The sequence below is a fragment of the Pseudomassariella vexata genome (genome assembly GCF_002105095.1).
Source record: "Pseudomassariella vexata strain CBS 129021 chromosome Unknown BCR38scaffold_22, whole genome shotgun sequence".
NCBI classification, from domain to species: domain Eukaryota; kingdom Fungi; phylum Ascomycota; class Sordariomycetes; order Amphisphaeriales; family Pseudomassariaceae; genus Pseudomassariella; species Pseudomassariella vexata.
The window spans coordinates 453380-470526 of NW_024467977.1; the positions used below are offsets into that span (position 1 = coordinate 453380).

The 17147-nt window shown below is 52.1% G+C and overlaps 5 protein-coding genes across 5 annotated transcripts; 2 read left to right on the top strand and 3 right to left on the bottom strand.

Annotated features, from left to right (window-relative positions):
- Positions 1 to 3137: 3137 nt before the first annotated feature.
- Positions 3138 to 3788, top strand: BCR38DRAFT_414454 (uncharacterized protein; the record flags this gene model as incomplete). Its single annotated transcript, XM_040858936.1, has 2 exons — positions 3138 to 3246; positions 3346 to 3788. 2 exons carry the CDS (start codon positions 3138 to 3140, stop codon positions 3786 to 3788), a joined length of 552 nt encoding a protein of 183 aa, XP_040710287.1.
- Positions 3789 to 7438: 3650 nt separating this feature from the next.
- On the top strand, positions 7439 to 8901 carry BCR38DRAFT_355774 (uncharacterized protein; the record flags this gene model as incomplete). Its single annotated transcript, XM_040856978.1, has 6 exons — positions 7439 to 7588; positions 7644 to 7684; positions 7746 to 7881; positions 7955 to 8120; positions 8190 to 8410; positions 8485 to 8901. The coding sequence occupies 6 exons, from the start codon at positions 7439 to 7441 to the stop codon at positions 8899 to 8901; spliced, it is 1131 nt and encodes a 376-aa protein (XP_040710288.1).
- A 799-nt stretch (positions 8902 to 9700) lies between these two features.
- On the bottom strand, positions 9701 to 11539 carry BCR38DRAFT_355529 (uncharacterized protein; the record flags this gene model as incomplete). The annotated part of the gene is made up of 2 exons (XM_040856956.1): positions 9701 to 10761; positions 10822 to 11539. 2 exons carry the CDS (start codon positions 11537 to 11539, stop codon positions 9701 to 9703), a joined length of 1779 nt encoding a protein of 592 aa, XP_040710289.1.
- Positions 11540 to 12348: 809 nt separating this feature from the next.
- Positions 12349 to 14057, bottom strand: BCR38DRAFT_355550 (putative methylmalonate-semialdehyde dehydrogenase; the record flags this gene model as incomplete). The annotated part of the gene is made up of 2 exons (XM_040856958.1): positions 12349 to 13403; positions 13490 to 14057. The coding sequence occupies 2 exons, from the start codon at positions 14055 to 14057 to the stop codon at positions 12349 to 12351; spliced, it is 1623 nt and encodes a 540-aa protein (XP_040710290.1).
- A 726-nt stretch (positions 14058 to 14783) lies between these two features.
- BCR38DRAFT_355708 (vacuolar ATP synthase subunit H) lies at positions 14784 to 16384 on the bottom strand (the record flags this gene model as incomplete). Its single annotated transcript, XM_040856971.1, has 3 exons — positions 14784 to 15399; positions 15452 to 15977; positions 16090 to 16384. 3 exons carry the CDS (start codon positions 16382 to 16384, stop codon positions 14784 to 14786), a joined length of 1437 nt encoding a protein of 478 aa, XP_040710291.1.
- Between the last annotated feature and the right edge of the window lie 763 nt (positions 16385 to 17147).

The following is a 17147-nucleotide window of genomic DNA, read 5'->3' on the forward strand; positions in this document are numbered from 1 at the left end:
CGCCTGCGGAAAGAAGAAGGAGCTCTTGATAGGCAAGCCAGAGGGCCAAAAGGATTCGGGTCCGCCGCTTCAACGCCAACGAGGTGGGCTTTGTGATGTCTGCAGGCGCAGAGCTCCGCTCCGGGCGGGAAAGAGAGGCGGCAGCGTGGGGGTCACCGCGTCCACTTACGAAAGTAAACACTATTGTGGTCTCGCCGCTTTCGCCGCTTTCGACATTGAGAACCAAGTTTAGCACCAGCTTGGTTGCGCGGTGGAGCGCGGGAATCTGAAACCGGTCCTGAACAAGTGACAGGCTCCAAGAGGTGTGGAAATCCTGGGGTGGGCTCACGCCATCTGAGTCCGGCTGAGGTGGGCGCAGTCGAAAATGGTAATGATAATGGTCGGAAGATATAGGTGGTCTGAGTCTTGGTGTGCATCTCTGCTGTCTGTCTGCACCTCTGCACTGACAGCAAAACACTTGGCCCTTGGTTGCAACTTCATTGCAGTTACGCTAGAGGTCACGGCCACTTCGTCCTGGGATATGGCTAGAGTTTCGGCTCTCGCTGCGGCGATGCAGCGGAAAGCTGTTACCAGGAACTCATGGTCCCAGGGTGAACAGTACACCCATTTCTGTGCACCTTGATGAGCTGCATTGCAATTAAGTTCCGGGATGATCAAACTTGGTCGCGGTGCAATATCGAGGTTGGGTATAGCGGACTGGACGTGAAACTTTGCAGCGACCTCAACGGCAAGCAATTGTCCTCGGACTATTCTGTGACTTTTCTAGTGGCTGGAGTCGGCTTGCAACTTTGTGCTTGAAGGCTAATGATGACGGGTGCTGTTGCTTGGACCCTCGAAACGAAGCAATTTACAACTTTGCGTGCGTAGCAGAAGGGTTTCCTCCTGAATCTGACAGTTTTCGAAATCCCTGCTCGCTGCAGAGCAAACACTGCGACCGCCGTACAGCTCTATCCATCCAATCCCACCTCACCCCTCATTACCAAATGTTGGTACGAAGGCAACCATTAGCAGACACTATCGATACTTTCTCGTTACCGCACGCGTTCTGTGTTTTGTTGTGTGAAGTGTTCTCAAGACCCCGCAGTATAATCCCTTGTTCATCTGTCAAAAGTGGAAGGGGCTCTCGGCGACCCCACCTGGCGGGCTCTCCCCGTCCCGCTGCCTAATCATCAAAAGCATTCTGTTTGTTTCTGATGCGAGTTGACATAGAAAAATCTGGGAATCGTCTCCTCATGCCCCCCGGCAACTGCCAATTGGTTGATATTGTTGCCTTAGAGGAGCGGCCGAGCGTTGCCGAGCGTTGCCGATAGTCGTCAGGATACTTTATCGCCTGTCATTGTCCCTGTCACTGCGCCAATGACCGCCAAGACGACAATCCCAATTAGAAATATGAATTCCAACACTTCAAAGCAGACGCCGGGCAAGTGCTCAAGTTCAACAACGTCAATCAGATTCTGATATATAGTTGACATGCTATCGGTCGTCCGGTCGTCTGCCTCCCGAAGCCATTTCCCAATAGCTCTCTGGCCAGCTGTACTAGCACCTCACTGGCGCTCCAAAGTAGATTTGGGAGGCGTGTGTCACTGCTTTGTTAGTTGAACGTCCGAGAGTCAGAAAGGTCCACGGACACGGACACCAAGAGGACTTGTATGAATGCCTTCTCTTTGGCAAACACGTCTCCCTTGACGATTGTCAACAGGTGCGGGACTGCTTTTCTCAAGCCGCCCATCATGAACTTATGCGAGACCGACGAGTGTGGAGACCTTTTTTTTCCTTCTCCTTCTACCGGATCAACGTCGCAGGTGTATCTATTTTCAAGTACACTTTTCCTTTTCTCAGGTCGAACCGACCTCGCGGCAAACAGCCTCCTAAACACGAGCCAAGCCCGAACAGGGACCGCATCGACAATGGATTTACCTAGCAGCACCCGCCTTGACAATGCACCCAGAACGGGGTCCATGGCCAAGGTATTTCCCCTTCTTCATCAATTAACCGCGAACCTCGAGGGACTAGGTTACCCTTTTCAGAATGTTGCTGTACCCTTTTTGCTTTTCCGTATGTTCTTTTTCCTACGCAACTACGAACATATATCTAAGTTGCGTTATTGTTTGCTTGTCTACGACTCTACCCCTGACAACTCAATAACCAGTCTTTACACGTATTCGTAAGGTACTCGCGACAAACCATACCCCTCGCATCAAGTCTCATCTCTCCGATGCGCTTGGCCCCTCTCGCAAACAACCTCTCATCCTCCTACCTATCCCATCTCCATCCATCCATCCAGCCATCCATTTGTCCAGCGGGAATTCTCCATCTGGTCAAAGCCCACCCCGGCTTTGATCGTCTGATGGAGCCAAAATATTTTTTTGGCCCGTTGTCACACTCAGGCTAGGCCGACCAGGCTCGTGGCTCCGTGGCTCACACTGACCGTCATAACGGACGTTGTTTTGATACAAGCGCTTCCGTCATTACTAGCTCTCAGACATTTGGGGCTCTACCCAAGCTAGGCCCCCCTCCCCCCCACGTCCCGATTATATACAAGTGTACCCATGGCAAGACAGTGTCCCCATGTCATTTTTTTCCTTTGGCCAAAATCACAATCCATGTACGGTCGGCGGTGCAAAGGAAGATTGTGCATGTGTTGTTGCTGTATGGTGGTGGGAGTTGTTGGGTTCATTAGAAATGGCTAAATTGCGACTTACACCCACACACCACCACACCACAAGCACACACGTACCGCCTGCTGACCATTGACTCTCCTTTCTTATTCTTGTATGTATACATTACGTCTTTTATTATATTTTTCTTGCGATTGCTTCTAGGGTAATATTTTCCTACCCTCGTCGTACGTTCTCCCATGTATATAACCAAAGGGCACATCCTCGATCCCAGCCCATTCCGCAAGTCTAGTCACAACTACATCTCGCAACCATCCGTGGAGCGCCCTGGCCCTTCGAAACACATACTCCACCTTCTTCATATTCTGAACCCATCCTCGCAGGTAACCATTCTCACACTTTTTTGTCTTACGCAATTCACTAACATCAGCTTCAGCAAAACCTTGCCCCATCACTAACATAATCATCATCACCGTCTCCAAACCACCTCACCTCAAATTACCTCACACCTCGTTCAAGATGTGTGACTTTACCAAGAACTACTACATCTACACATCGTGTCAAGATCCTGGGGCACATTTCTTCCGCACATCAGTAGACGGCAGCCGCAAAACAGCATGCCCGAAAGGTCCGCACGAACGCTATATCGTTCAGCCCGGCCACTGCCCGCTCTGTGGATGACGCACGCCCTCATTGTCATCCTCATCACCATGAAACTTCGAACCAGCATGTGTCCCCTTCCTGGAAGTCTCACCTAGGCCGGCATGTCGCACCGAGAGCCGCAACGGCCCTCACACCACTCTCCCTCTCTCTCTCTTCGGAATTCGCCTACTACAGGAAATTTTGCTCGGATATGTCAGGTGGCAGGATTTCCCCAAAACCTCCTCGGCGGACTATAGATGGGATACTACTGGCGCATTACATTGGATTGACAGGCGATATACCTCATTAGGCAGTCCCGGGGCTGCACCGGGACGTGGTGTGCAGTGTCACCACACCAACCCCGGCACTTGGAGACACATGGGCGGCAGGCTTGGCTCACTGCATGAGCCAGAATCCCAGGATATGAGGTACCAAGCAGAATCGAGCCGAATGGCAAAAGGGAAGAGCCAGATCTTCGGACGCATAAGGGAAGTGTTGATCCGGTACTCTCGACGGACGTGCAAATGAAGGGCTTGTTCGTTCAATGGGCGGAAAGGACGGAAAAGAATGATATCATGTTTTGGCCGAAAGACATGCAGCGAGGCGTAGGGGCAGCGGGGCAAAGGGGGTTCTCAACAAATGAAAACAAAGTCCTCGCCATCTAATCTTTTGGTTTTCTATTTTCGTTCTTTTTCCAACGTTTCATTATCTGCTACTACTCATCAAGCATAGGAAAGGAATTACCGGAGTCAAATGGGGAAACGGAATACACATGTTTATGCGGTTGAACACAGCATATCTCTAGCTTGGGCAGGCTAGGCTGCCGTTTCAGCTGCTGGAGGGCGTTGTTTTGGGAAAGAAATGGCTCCATTTATCATAGGATCAAGGCAGTGCGTTTTCACCAAGCGCGTGCATTTGATATATAACATGCCTGAAATTATCACATATATACCTCCAAATATACGCACATACCTGCTGAAGTCAATGTACTTGTATTGTCCAGTGTGCGGCACAGTCATCCAAGTTGGTGCTCATCGTTGCGTTTTTGACTTGCCTCAGGTAATGAGTGATCAACGACGCTGGTTCTTCCCACTGCCTCTTTCACCGTATACAGTACAGCCAGCCCCTATAGTGAGACAGTGGAGCGAGCTATTGACTATAGTAAGCCGATTATAATGGTCTGAATTATGACATCCATTTATCAATAGTGGGGTGTGGTACGCCGGAGAGGCACGAGGCCAGATTGGAGAAGTCCCATGCAGGATCAACCTCCGGTGTGTGTGTTTTGACAGGACGGATAAGCCCGTAGGTCTCAGGCTAGCTATACGAAAGCAAATATCAAGGCGCCATGGCTTCAGCCTTCTCGCGGTGACTTGTCAAGACGAGATACCCTCGAGTGTTAGTGAAGGTGGAATGGCGTGACAATATCGCGACTATCGATGCAGGTGCATCGGTTCGAAATGCTATCGCTGCACTGCTGTGACAAAGTAGCAGTACCAAAGTTCAGCTGTCTACGGCGCCACCTTCTCGTCATGCTACGGCCGATCATATGAAAAACAATCTTTTCAGATTGGCTGCAGACGGCATTTCAATGTGTGGAGAAGTTGTTCAGCCTGCCTTGCCCACGATGCATAACGGAGGGTATACCAAGCAACCGTGCAGGCCGCAGTGCAAGTGCTACGAATTCGGCAAACTGCATTCGCTGGTAGACCAGTCCCAGCTCTCGAATAGGAGCCGAAGGAAACCAAAGAAACAAGGCATGCCATTCTATGTCGTTTGAAGATCTATTCCGTCGAAATAGGTTGATCATTGCTGGCATGTTGGTCATGAATTCTGATGATTCCCAACATGACAAAACACTGGAGGCGATGGCATGACTTGCATGGTGGCGTCAGTATCGTCCTTATCAATACTCGCCCACGCCTACCAACTCAACATTCGGATGATCAGGCGATCCAAAGGGTAAGTCGGTCAGCCGCGCGACAAGCCCAGCCTCCGCGCCATATCTCTTGACCATGCCTGTCAACAGAGAGTAGGAATATGCCAGCACTACTAATGGGCGTCAGCAGGCGAAACTGTGGGGAAGCCAGTACTATTGACAGTGCTGGACCGATCTGGACATGAACTCCTGGCTACGATCGAGCTGGGTAGTGTGTTCCGGGATGTACGTCTGCCTGAAACGGCCGTAGCGGTGCTGACATGTCTGCAGTACGCCATCACCACCGCCACCACCAACCGAAGGGCGTCTTCCGCAGCCGAACCAGGAGTAACCACAATAGCCTCCGTCAACTTTGCCAATTCTGCTCATAACCTGCTCTGTCGACCATACGAGCAGCCGAGCGCTTCGGCAGCAATGCCGACTCATGCCAGCGCATCGTGGATAACAAGATGGCCTGTCCATCGTATCGCTGGAATCCCCGATTTGACGCATGTTGATCAGAGGATTCTGTTCCATCATGCAGAACAATGCTGTGCTCGGTAGCCGTCGATGTGCCAATTATCCCAGGCAGAGGAAACAATGACCGGTGTCCGATACAAGCTGCGCCGTAAGCAGATCTCGAGATAGAAAGCACTAGCCTTCGCAATGCGGGAAGATCAGGGTGCTGGCCTGACACTGTTGGAACTCACACATGATGTGATTTGTCGGCAGGGACGAGGTTCTGAAGGTACATCGGCTTCAATCCCCTGTTGGGCATGTTTTCGCGGTTTGGCGACTTAAACATCAACGTGTCAGAACGCACATCAATCAATACTTATCCGAGGCGGCCCTTAGAATTTGTACATAAATAGGCTTCTTGGATGCATTTATGAGTCCAACGGATTCCAAAAACGATGAGTTTGAATCTTCAAGTTTTGCAGGTTCAAATTGTCGAGAAAGCACGACCAAACGTCGACAGGGCTACAATGAGAACTCTAGAGGCATGGCCCCTGTCGCGGAAAATATCAGCTCCGACTCCGAGATCAGAGCAGCTTAACCGAGACGCTCCCCACTAACATAGCCTCAAAATTCAGCTCTGTGTGTCGTGTTGGATACAAGACTTGCCGTATCACAACGACGTTGATTGAGTTCAATGGTTTCCGGGGAATCAGCCTCATTCTGCAGCCGACCCTGATCAGCCCACCATACTTGTTGAAGTGCCGCACGTTGCTGACTAGCATCCTAGATTTTTACCACTATTATGTCATATGGAAATGCACTGGAGTTCGTCCGTTCCAACATTGAGACCTTCCACACGTCTATCGCTACTTAAACAGTAAATCGCCATGTAGGGGATCTTCTTTCCAAGATTTGGCCAGTGAAGAAGCCCAGAAGGACTGTATTTTTCATCAACTGCAATTTACGACCCAAGATACCTAACGGATCATCCAAAATTCCATCCGAACTTCGATTGATCGTCCCTGTTCATTCACAATCCCCCATTATACTGACTACTGATCCCTGGAATCGGGATTTTCAGTCCTGGCCGAGGAGCGATTGCCCGCCCAAGTCTGTTGGCCCTTTGCTACTGCGGTACACTTCGCGGATATCAAGCTAGGCATGACTAGCTCTGCAATACAATACACCCACAATGCCGCCGAGCGAAAGAATGGGGAGGCGAGGCTGCAGCTCCGTGATCGGGAGAGAGCTCGAAGTTTTGTTCTACACCCGCGTGTTTAGAGCAGCACAAAATGATTATCGATCCTCTGAGGTCGGATACGAGTTATGCTTCTACCTCAACGTCAATGTCCTGATGCCTGCCCTCTTTTTGTTTCCACTCTGGGTGAGATCGAGATGCCGAAACTGCAGAACACCGTGAGAATGGCTCTTATAGTTCGCGCCAACATGGAACTACCCGCGGAGGCAGGTGCCACTCAGCAGTATAAGTGCCGCCCAAGACTACCAGAGTCAAGCTTAGCCCTTGGCCAGGAGGACATATGAGCCCCTCCTCCTGTACCTTGGCCCCGTGGCGAATGCAGTCTGGGATCGATATAATTCATTGCTTTCTCGTCATGTATTTCCAAATTCCCAGGCAGATGAGCAGCAGAGCTACACATGTGGCAAGACTGCTCATCTCAACCTACTTATTTCTGGTCGAATATCATAACCGAAGGCATCGGACTAGCAAAAAATGCCTGATATAAGCCCTTAGGTTTCCAACACGGCATCCTCCCCAGCTTGTGACTTGATTTGCGGTATCATGGATACACACCGAGAGAGTTTCATCTCTTCCCGAGTCGCGATTGAGGTGCCCAGGACGGAGGCCCAAAATTTCACCCTTAATGTTGTAATGGTAGTGGTCTCTCTCCTGTCGATGTTGGGCTCGGTATGGATCATTCTCAGCTTTGCGGTAAGCTCGACTTCAGCCGTAAAATCCCCGGCATGTTGCTAAGTTCTCGTCAAAGTGCTTCAAGAGTCTACGAAGCTTCCGCCACGAACTGATCCTGTAAGTGTCGATCCATCACCATAATATGCAAACGACTTGGTCATGTAGCTGACTATCGCAGAGGGCTTGCAGTGAGTACTGGCCTCATGGCCCTCAACATCCTTTCATCCGCCTGTATGAAGCTTGCTGGAAATTCCATCGGCCAACCGAGTCGGGCCAAGTACTGCAGTTTCAACGGATTCGTAACCCAGGCCTTCGTTACGCAAAGTAAGTCATGGCGAACTTTCCGTGGTCGAAGTTAAGGCTAACGATGCCGCAGCTGACGAATAGGTATTCGTGATCGCTATTTGCTCGTACTTTATTCTCGTCGACTGCAGACGTGCGGTCGCCTGGGTCCATAAACACTCCTGGTTCATGTTTTTGATTCCCTGGATTCTCAGCTGTACCCAGGCGATCATCGAACTGGTCGTCGTGGGGTACGGTGATATCGGCGTTTGTAAGTCTTGCTTTCTATCCTACAGTTTGGTCTCCTATAAAGCCTAAAGCTCACACGTTTTCTTGTTAGGGTGCTGGTTCACCTCGGACAAAACGCGACTTTTCGTCAACTACATCCCTCGATGGCTGATAATCATGGCCATGCTCGCTATGTACACCCACCTATATTTTTTCTTTCGTAAAGCCCACAACAGCTGCGTGGATTGGGATGTCCATTCGAGAGGCGCCGCTGGTAACCTCGACCCGCGGGTTTCTGGAAACGAGGCTCAAAGCAAACAGAAGCTCAAGAAAGTGAGGGCGGCGCTCTTATTTCCGCTTGTATGTTTTCCTGTGAATGGATTAACGGACTGACGTGCCCCTTGCAGCTTGCTCGACTCATGCTCATATATCCCTTCGCCTACATCCTCATCTGGATCCTGCCGACGGGGATCCGCATCTACCAAGCCACCAAAGAGATTCCCGCGCCGTTCGCGCTGCAGACGTTGGATAAGTCGTGTATCGTGATCCAGGGGTTCATCGATGCCGTTATATATGGCGTTACCGAGACGTCGCTCAGCAGTTGGAAAAACCTGATCTTCCCAGACAAGTTCCCCTTCGTCCTCGAGATCACGTGCCCGACGGCGGCCGTGAATGAGCTGCCCCGGATGCCAAGAGCAAGGCTGAACAGCGACAGCGACAAGGGGTTGGGGAGTTCCATGCGTGAGAGCACAATCTCTTCCTTTGGCGGAGTCGAGCCGAGGGATCTGGAGCAGGGAGAGATTATATCCCATACAGCAATTTAATACGGAAGACGGTGCATGTGCAGGTTGAGGTGGAAGTGACCAAGGAGCAAAGCAGTGGTGTTTCGGGTCCTTGAGATACCCAACGTAGTTATTGAAACTTGCTAACTAAGGATTAGCTGAGAAAAGTGGACAAAAGGCATTCAATCCCCAGTAAATGCCATAATAAGCACGAACCAACAAATGATATGAAAGTCACGAAAGTTAGACCGAATGATTACCTCCGCGTAGTCATTTCGGTGACAGGCAGTCATAAGTCAAGCCGACCGCAGCATGACCGCACCAAACATTTCCCTCTCCTGCCTTTGATAAGAATCCGTGGAGGAATGCGCCACAAGTAAGGCACGTATAAAATCATAGCACTGTGGATGTATCAAGGTGTTTCAATTCAGAAAGATTCAATTCATCGTCGCTCTAATTCAAAAGGTAGGTACCGGTCCGGCCGTGCCCTTTTTCACCTGAGGGAAACTTATTACTACGTAGCAATTCAAGCTTCGCGTCCACACTATCATACACTTACCGCGTGTGTTGTGACTGATCTATCTAATATGTACCCCAACCACTTGCACTGCATCACAAGAATGTACATAGAACTAGACGAGGCTGTGTAAACATGAATTGATCTTTAACTACTCAACACAAATCTAGCCCCCCGTAAGGACATTAAAACACCATCCCGATGCCTTCAACGCAATAACCCATGAAGACACAGTCTCTCCCACTCCCTACTCGCCTCAGCGCCCTGGTTACCTTCCCTAAAACACGGCGCCCAAGCACTTACACCCAATCCTAATACCCTCCCTTACATCCTTACAACCGTGACCCTCCCATCCCCATCCTCGCCCACAACCCACCTCTCATCCCCACATATAACTCCTTTGCCCATCAACTCGGCCCACATCCCATCCGCGAACCTCACCTCACCTGACTCCTCACCCTCACCATCAAGCCCTGCTTCCTGTACGCTAATCCTCGGCACGATGAACACAGACAGCGTCTCCATCATGAAACACTGCCTAGCCACGATGCGGATGCCTGCCTTCGCATCAACGACCTCGCTGACGGTCAGGTAGGGGAACTCTTCGTGGCGCCAGCAGGGAGCTTGGGAGGGGTGGTTGGTGTAAGTGACGCTGTTCTGATCACCTTCCCTGCCTGACGGAGAAGAGGATGGATCAGATAACGAGGAAGAAGATGAGGTGGCAGCAGAACCGGAAGGATGATCAGAAGCCTCCTCATCCCTCCTCAACTTCGCAACCGACCCACTCCTCGGACAAAACGACATATGCACATCTCCATCCGCACAACACTCCTCCACCCACCTAGGTCCCATTCCCACAACCGGAATCCCCGTACACTTGACTCTATGATGCCTCGGCGGCGCCATCGAAGCCTGCATCCCCGCCAACCAGCGGTGGTCCTCTTCATGCACATATACATTGCCCTCGTCAACCCTCAACTCCTTAATCCTCGGCGTATGCCTCTGTCTCAGCCCCAAAAAATCCAGATCCCTCCAACTCAGCCTCCTTACCACGACGGGGCCGAGATCTCGATCGGGCGGTTTGCGCGCACCCGTTGGGTCTAAGGAGGGGCGATACGCGGACGGGAAGGATATATCCCATACCGTCAGCTGCTCGAGGGGTTCTTCTTCGCCCCAGGGGGAGCGGTTGGGTTGCCAGAGGTAGAGTGCGTAGTGGGTGCTGTTATGGGCGGAAAAGAAGCGGTCGTGCCGGGAGATTGGTAAGCCCAAGAAGTGAATCTTCCATTCGGAGCGGAAGGTGATGGTCCATGCCGTGGAATCGGTCGCGGAGACGGAGCGCACGAGGTTGAGTTTAGGTGTAGAGGGGGAGGGTGAGCGAGAGGAGACTTGGTAGTCTGGTGATTCGGATACTGCTGCTGCTCTCGAAGAAGACGATGAAGTCGAACACCGCCTCACATCGAAAACCGTAGCAAAGTGTCTATGCACCGTCTCCTGATCATTCAACTGATGATACGCCTCCCGTTCACACCACTCCACCACCAAACTCCCACACGCGAGCCGTACCCTCCTCACTGTCCTATCCGCCCCGTCAAACGGCACCGCAAACCGATTCTGCGTCTCCAAATCATACGCCACGTAGCGCCCGGGAGCAGCAGCATCGGGGTACATCAGCAACCCGTCGTCGTAACACCACACCGCGTCGCGATACTGGAACGGGGCCGTATTTTCGTTGAACCTTAGTACCCGATCCCATGGCTCGACGCCCCGGCGCAGGTGCGCGTGCGTCTTCTCGTCGATTACATTAATTTTCTCGATTTCCCTTGGCCGAGCAGATCGCAAGTAATGATACCGCCGAGCGACTTTGGCGAAGACTGAGGTCCAATCCGGCGGCCCCCGTTGTTTGTTGCCCGCAGCAGCGGGGTTCGATGAGGGGGGTGCCGAGACGGCGGTGGCGGCATTCCGGATTTCTCGACACCGCGGGAAGTGCCGCTTCATTAACGTCCATGATGCGTTCTCCGTGGTGAAGGCCGAATTCCAGTTTTTGCTTACGCGCCGGCAAATGATGGAGTCTTGGGGAGATAGGTAGGAGATGATGAGGAGGAAGAGGTCATTGGGGAGTTCGGGGAGGTCCTTTATTGCCCCGTGGGCCCCTGCTGCACCCATGTGGTATTTTTGCGTTTGGTTTCCATAATGGAATCCAGCGGCTTTGTCGTTCATGACCCGCTCTGTGTTGTTTCAGCAGAAATGAGTTCGGTGAGGTTTGGCTGTTTAAGTTGACGTTCACAAAAGAGAGAGGGAGGCTTGACTCGCAGAATCGTTGGCTGCTTCCCTTTTCAGTCACATCGACCCGTGCCTCCTAGTCAACTTACACATCAAACGACATCGGGAATCTTTGAATTTCCCTCGCACAACGTCAGGATCTCTACTTCCACCACCTTTGGGGGTATACGTGAAATTAACATATTGCGCGACTTGCCGCGGGATGCGCAAAATCATAGCTTCGAAAATTGAGCCAAGTCCCCGGTTGGTCACGACTCGAAATGCCAATCGCCTATTATCGTGCAAGTTCGAGTCAAGCAATCGCGACTGTGACCAATCTCATGTCTGGACGTGACAGGTGACCACGGTGTACATAGTAGGTGGTTTACCTCGTATATTCAATCCATGAACCCCCAAGTAACTGGTGCGTCTACGCAGAAGTCCAAGTCCAACCAAGCCCAGTAGTTAGCACGCAATAATTACGACATTTGACAAGCCGCGCGCTCTGGGGCCGGTTCAGTTATCATAGCTCCAATGTGTAATAGTATCTTTGGCAGTCAAGCACGCATGTTGTTTGCCAGTTCGTCAACCCAGTTGGCTTGTCGCCCTTGCATGTTCAAATCATTCGCATACCGGATATGCCATTCGTAAAACTCCCAGTGGGTTATGCCATATGGCATCTCAATAAAGCCATTCTCCCATCCTCACACTCCCTAACTCTGCGTAGGCATCGCGACGTCCGCCTTCTTCGAAATCGCATCCGCACTGGCCCACATCGCCGTAACCGTCTTGAGCTGGGTGTAAAAATTAACCCCCGGCCGACCATAAAACGTATTCGCCCCACCCCCCGCAATACTCTTCTTATTCCCCGTGAACGAAAACATGGGCAAGGGTACGGGAATAGGAACATTAATCCCGACCTGTCCGGCCTCGATGTTCCTTCGGAACGCCTCAGCCGTGGGACCCGAGCGGGTGAAAATGGCCGTCCCGTTGCCGTACTCGTTCTTGTTGATGAGCTCGATGGCCTCATCCAGGGTGTCGACGTTGAGGCATACCAGCACAGGGCCGAAGATCTCCTCCGTGTAGCACTTCATTTGGGGTGTCACGTTGGTGATGATGGTGGGGCCGACCCAGTTGCCGTTAGGGTACTTCTCGGGCTTGAAGCCGCGGCCGTCGAGGAGGATGGTGGCGCCCTCCTTTTCGGCGCTGGCGATCAGACTCTCAATCCGCTCCTTACTTTGGGGCGAGATGACGGGGCCTAGGTCAGCGCCCTGCTCGAAGCCGCCGTTGACTTGAAGGTTTTGGGCGCTGGCGGCCAGTTCGGGAAGCCATTCTTTGGTTTCGCCCACCATGACCACCGTGCTGAGGGCCATACATCGCTGGCCTGCAGCACCGAAGGCGGCGCCGACAACCGAGTTGATGAAGTGATTCTTGTTGCAATCCGGCAGGACGGCGGCGTGATTCTTGGCTCCCAGGTTGGCTTGCACCCGTTTGCCGTTGGCAGAGCCCCTGGAGAAGATATACTCGCCCGCCTTGTTGCCACCCACGAAGCTGACGGCTTTGATCTCGGGCGCGTCGAGAATGAAATCAACCGTCTTGTGAGCACCGTGAACAACATTGACAACGCCGTCTGGGAACCCTGCCTTCTTGGCCAGCTCAGCCAGAATCATAGCCGCACCGGGGTCTCTCTCGGACGGCTTCAGGATCAGCGTGTTACCTGTCACAGTCGCAATCGGGATACACCACAACGGGATCATAGCCGGGAAGTCTGCCGCACACCCCACATTAGCATCCTGTTCCAATAACTTCTAAAAGCCAACCACAACGCATCACAGAAGAGAGCAGAAAACACACTGAAAGGACAAATGGCAGCCACAACCCCCAACGGCTCCCGATACGTCCGGGTCTCCATATCTCTCGCCACCTCCAGCAGCTCCCCCTTCATAAACTCTGGCGCCGCGCACGCCGCCTCAGCAACCTGCAACCCCCTCAACACATCCCCCTTCGCATCCGCAAAAGTCTTTCCTTGTTCCAAGGTAATGCTGGCCGCCAACCTATCCCAATTCTCCCGAACCAGCCCCACGAATTTAAACATGACCTGCTGCCTCGCCAGGACGCTCGTATTCCTCCATTTCGGAAAGGCCTTTTGCGCGCTGGCGACGGCGGCTTTGAGCTCGGCATCCGTCGATTGTGGCACCCGCGTCACGAGATTGTTGGTCGCGGGGTCGTGGAGATCAATCCAGGATTCTGCTTGCGAGGGCCGGAATTCATTGTCGATGAACCAGGGTGTGTCCTCGGGTCGGGTGATCTTGTCGTGTGTTTGGGGAAACGAGGTCGCGGTCGAGGCAAGAGCGCTGTAGGGGCGGAGGTGCTGCGCCGTTTGGGCGACTCGCCTTGCTGCTGTCGTTCTCGTGGAGGCCATAATTCTAGAGGAGGAGGCCGATAGTCGCGACGCAGTGGTGCGGCCGGCGCTCGAGAAGACAGCACGGGCTGCTAAGAGACGATGCATGTTGAGCAGTTGGAAGAAAAAGAAAAAAACACAATCTCGAGAATGGCTTTATTATTCCAGTTGGAATGGCAAATTCCCCTCAGTCAAAGCACGTCTCACAACCAGCCACCAGCGGAGCAGAGCAGACACCAAGCTTATTAGATGGAAGCGAGCACTGGGCGAAATGCCGGTGGCAACCGGTTTAGCCTCTATGTGACGATAAGATTGGGAAAGCTACCGCGTACACTGCCCCACCTGATACGCCCTTTGCAAGTTGGTAAGTGTTGCCGGTCCAAACCGCAGAATCAACCGATCACCGGAAGGAGAACGATAGGCGTATGTGAAATTCAAACATCCACATAACCAAACTTCTTCAGATAACCTAAAGATATGACGTGAGGTGGGACTGTGTTGAACAATAACACTGATTACTCCTGTAAACGCTTTCAAGTTTGGCACTTGTCGTTCAATATGGCCGCCCTTCGGCGGATGTCACCGGGCCGGCCTACACTATCCCGGCTACGAGCTATGCTTCTATGCTACCCGTCGTCGTAATGCTGCCACAGCACCCAGACAGCCCGGCGCAAGTCCGTTCAACAGATGAAAAGGACATGCAGTTGATCTCAACTCCGTGACCCCAAAAGCCAAAAAAGAACACAATTAGTTGTTTTCAAAGCTATACTTGAGCCACCCGCCTAGGGCCTTGAGACTCTCCCATCGCACATTCTCATCCGAGTCCTGCATGAGCTCCATAATTCGGGCCTTGAGTCCGAGCTTTTCCAATTGATATCGCTTTTCCGGAACTTCTTTCACCAGAAAGCCGACGTCGTTGCAAGCAATTGCAAGCACCGCCTTGTCGTTCTCCCACGGCTTCTTCATGATCTCGGCCAGTTTCCGGGCAATCTCTCCGGTCTCGAATTCGAGAATCTTGCGCGAGTTTTCCGTCCAGAATGTCTGGTTTCTGTGAGGCGGAGACCATCTGAGGTGCCCCGACCGTACCTCTGCAACATACTCGTCCAGCGTAGTCTTGGTCTTGGTGTACTCCTCCAGCATCTCCTTCAAATTGTCCAGATCTTCCAACAGATCCGGATCGCTCAGGTGGCGGCCGCTAACATTCTGCAGCAGTGCTGGGAGTCTAGCCAAGACTGCTGTAGGTAGGAGGGAACTGGGGTTGGTGCTGAGAAGATTTTTCAGCGTAGATAGCAATAGACGAGTAGTCTTTTCCTTGGGGGACAGCCGAAGTAACTGCGTGTACAAGAGAATCACATCGTACTCGCTGTCGCTTACATTAGCCCACGTCCAATGCATTATGGGAAAGGGATTCATACTCATCCATCTCGTCGCCGATGTCTTCGGCTTCGAAACTCAGTTGCCACATCACCAGCAAGACGTGGTAGAGAAGCTGCAGGCCAACGCCGCCGCCCAAAGACGCCTCGGTGCCACCACTTCTGGCGGTACCGTTGCCGCTCCACAGGCTCGCCGAGGACTCCGCGCCAACGCCTGCGGCCTTCTTCAAAATGTCAATAAGCGGTGCGACCGTTTCGCTTCTTTGCTTCCAGAAGAGCTGCCGAGAGGATCGGCCGTAGAGAAGCGACGAGTATTCCATGACGGCAATGTCCTGCAGTCCGGCATCGGTCGAGTTCTTGGCCAAGCCACACAGGTAGCTGATGATCAAAGGAAAGGCCTGTTCGGTTGATGGGGACTCGTCCTTCGAGTTTGCCATGAGGGTGGTAAGAACGTGGGACGTCAGAAGAGGGATAGGATCTTCAGCGTTATTCGAGTGCGCGAGGAGCGGTAAGAAATGCTTGTAGGGATCGGGATTCTTGAAGAGGGCTTTCGCCAGAGTTGGGATGCCTTGGGTACAGAGTTAGCTATGTTGTACCAATAATTGAGAGACAAGTGCACCCCGGAGAAGGAGCCATCCATGCCTGTCGTTAAGCTGCAGCATAGTAGGGAAGGAACATACACTCTAGCACGTCGCCCAGCAGCACCAGGACGTACTGCACGACATCTGAGCGCTTGCTCGCGGATTCGATCACACCAGGGGTTTCATTCTCCCCAACAAAGAGTATCCGGTATCCGTCCAGATCGCCTTCTACGACTTGTTTCCTCTGTTCCTTCTTCACTTTGTCGATGGCCCTGATCTTGGCCAATTGCCCCTCCGTAATGGTGCCTGCTCTAGCTGCGCCATCCCACGGAATCGGTCGCTGGCGGATGTTGTTCTGGAGGGACCCCAGGTACGGGGGAGGATCGAGGGACATGGTGTCTGGGATGGAGGCGACTGAAATGGCAAGGCTGGAGAGAGAGAGTCAGTGCAGGTGATGATGGTATGCCTTGTGTTGGTGAGCTCAGATTGAGCTCGATGATGGAGCTTGGTCTTATGAGGTAGTTCCAGCTGAGATTGGTCCTGGTATCTCCAAAGCTTGGTCCCGTGCACAGGAGCTTTAGAGCGGCATTGTGTGGGGCCGACCTCTCCACATTGGTGACCTTAAGCAAAGTCAACCGTAATTTGTGAGAACTTCAGCAATGTTACAACCAGTTTCACGGAAATGCAAATTGCTACTACGCTCACTCTTTGTGTGCTGGGACAAAGTTCGCTTTTAGGACCCATGATACGGAGTAAGAAGAGATGGCACCGTGAATGCATTATTGTCCGCGGACGCAGTCGCCAAGAAACAATGGCGCTTTTAATCCGAGGTCAATACTCGGTTTCTTCACGAGGCAAGTATTCATCACTGGCTTATGTGCTGTTGTCTTCAGTGCATTGTGTGGAGTTCATGCCAACTCAGAATTTGCAATGTTGTACGTGTTGCCGAGCTTAATCAACTCGGACTCAGAGCTTCTTTTTAGCATGTAATTATCAAATTCCCATCCTCATCGGCTGTGGAATGTTTGGTTGAGATTAGCAGCCCCTTGAATTCGATATACTCTGAAAATAGTGATATTATCTGGGATAACTTCACCTTAGTCGACTTACTCTTTACCCGCGATCTAGCGATCGGAGACAAACCTGACGAGGCTCTC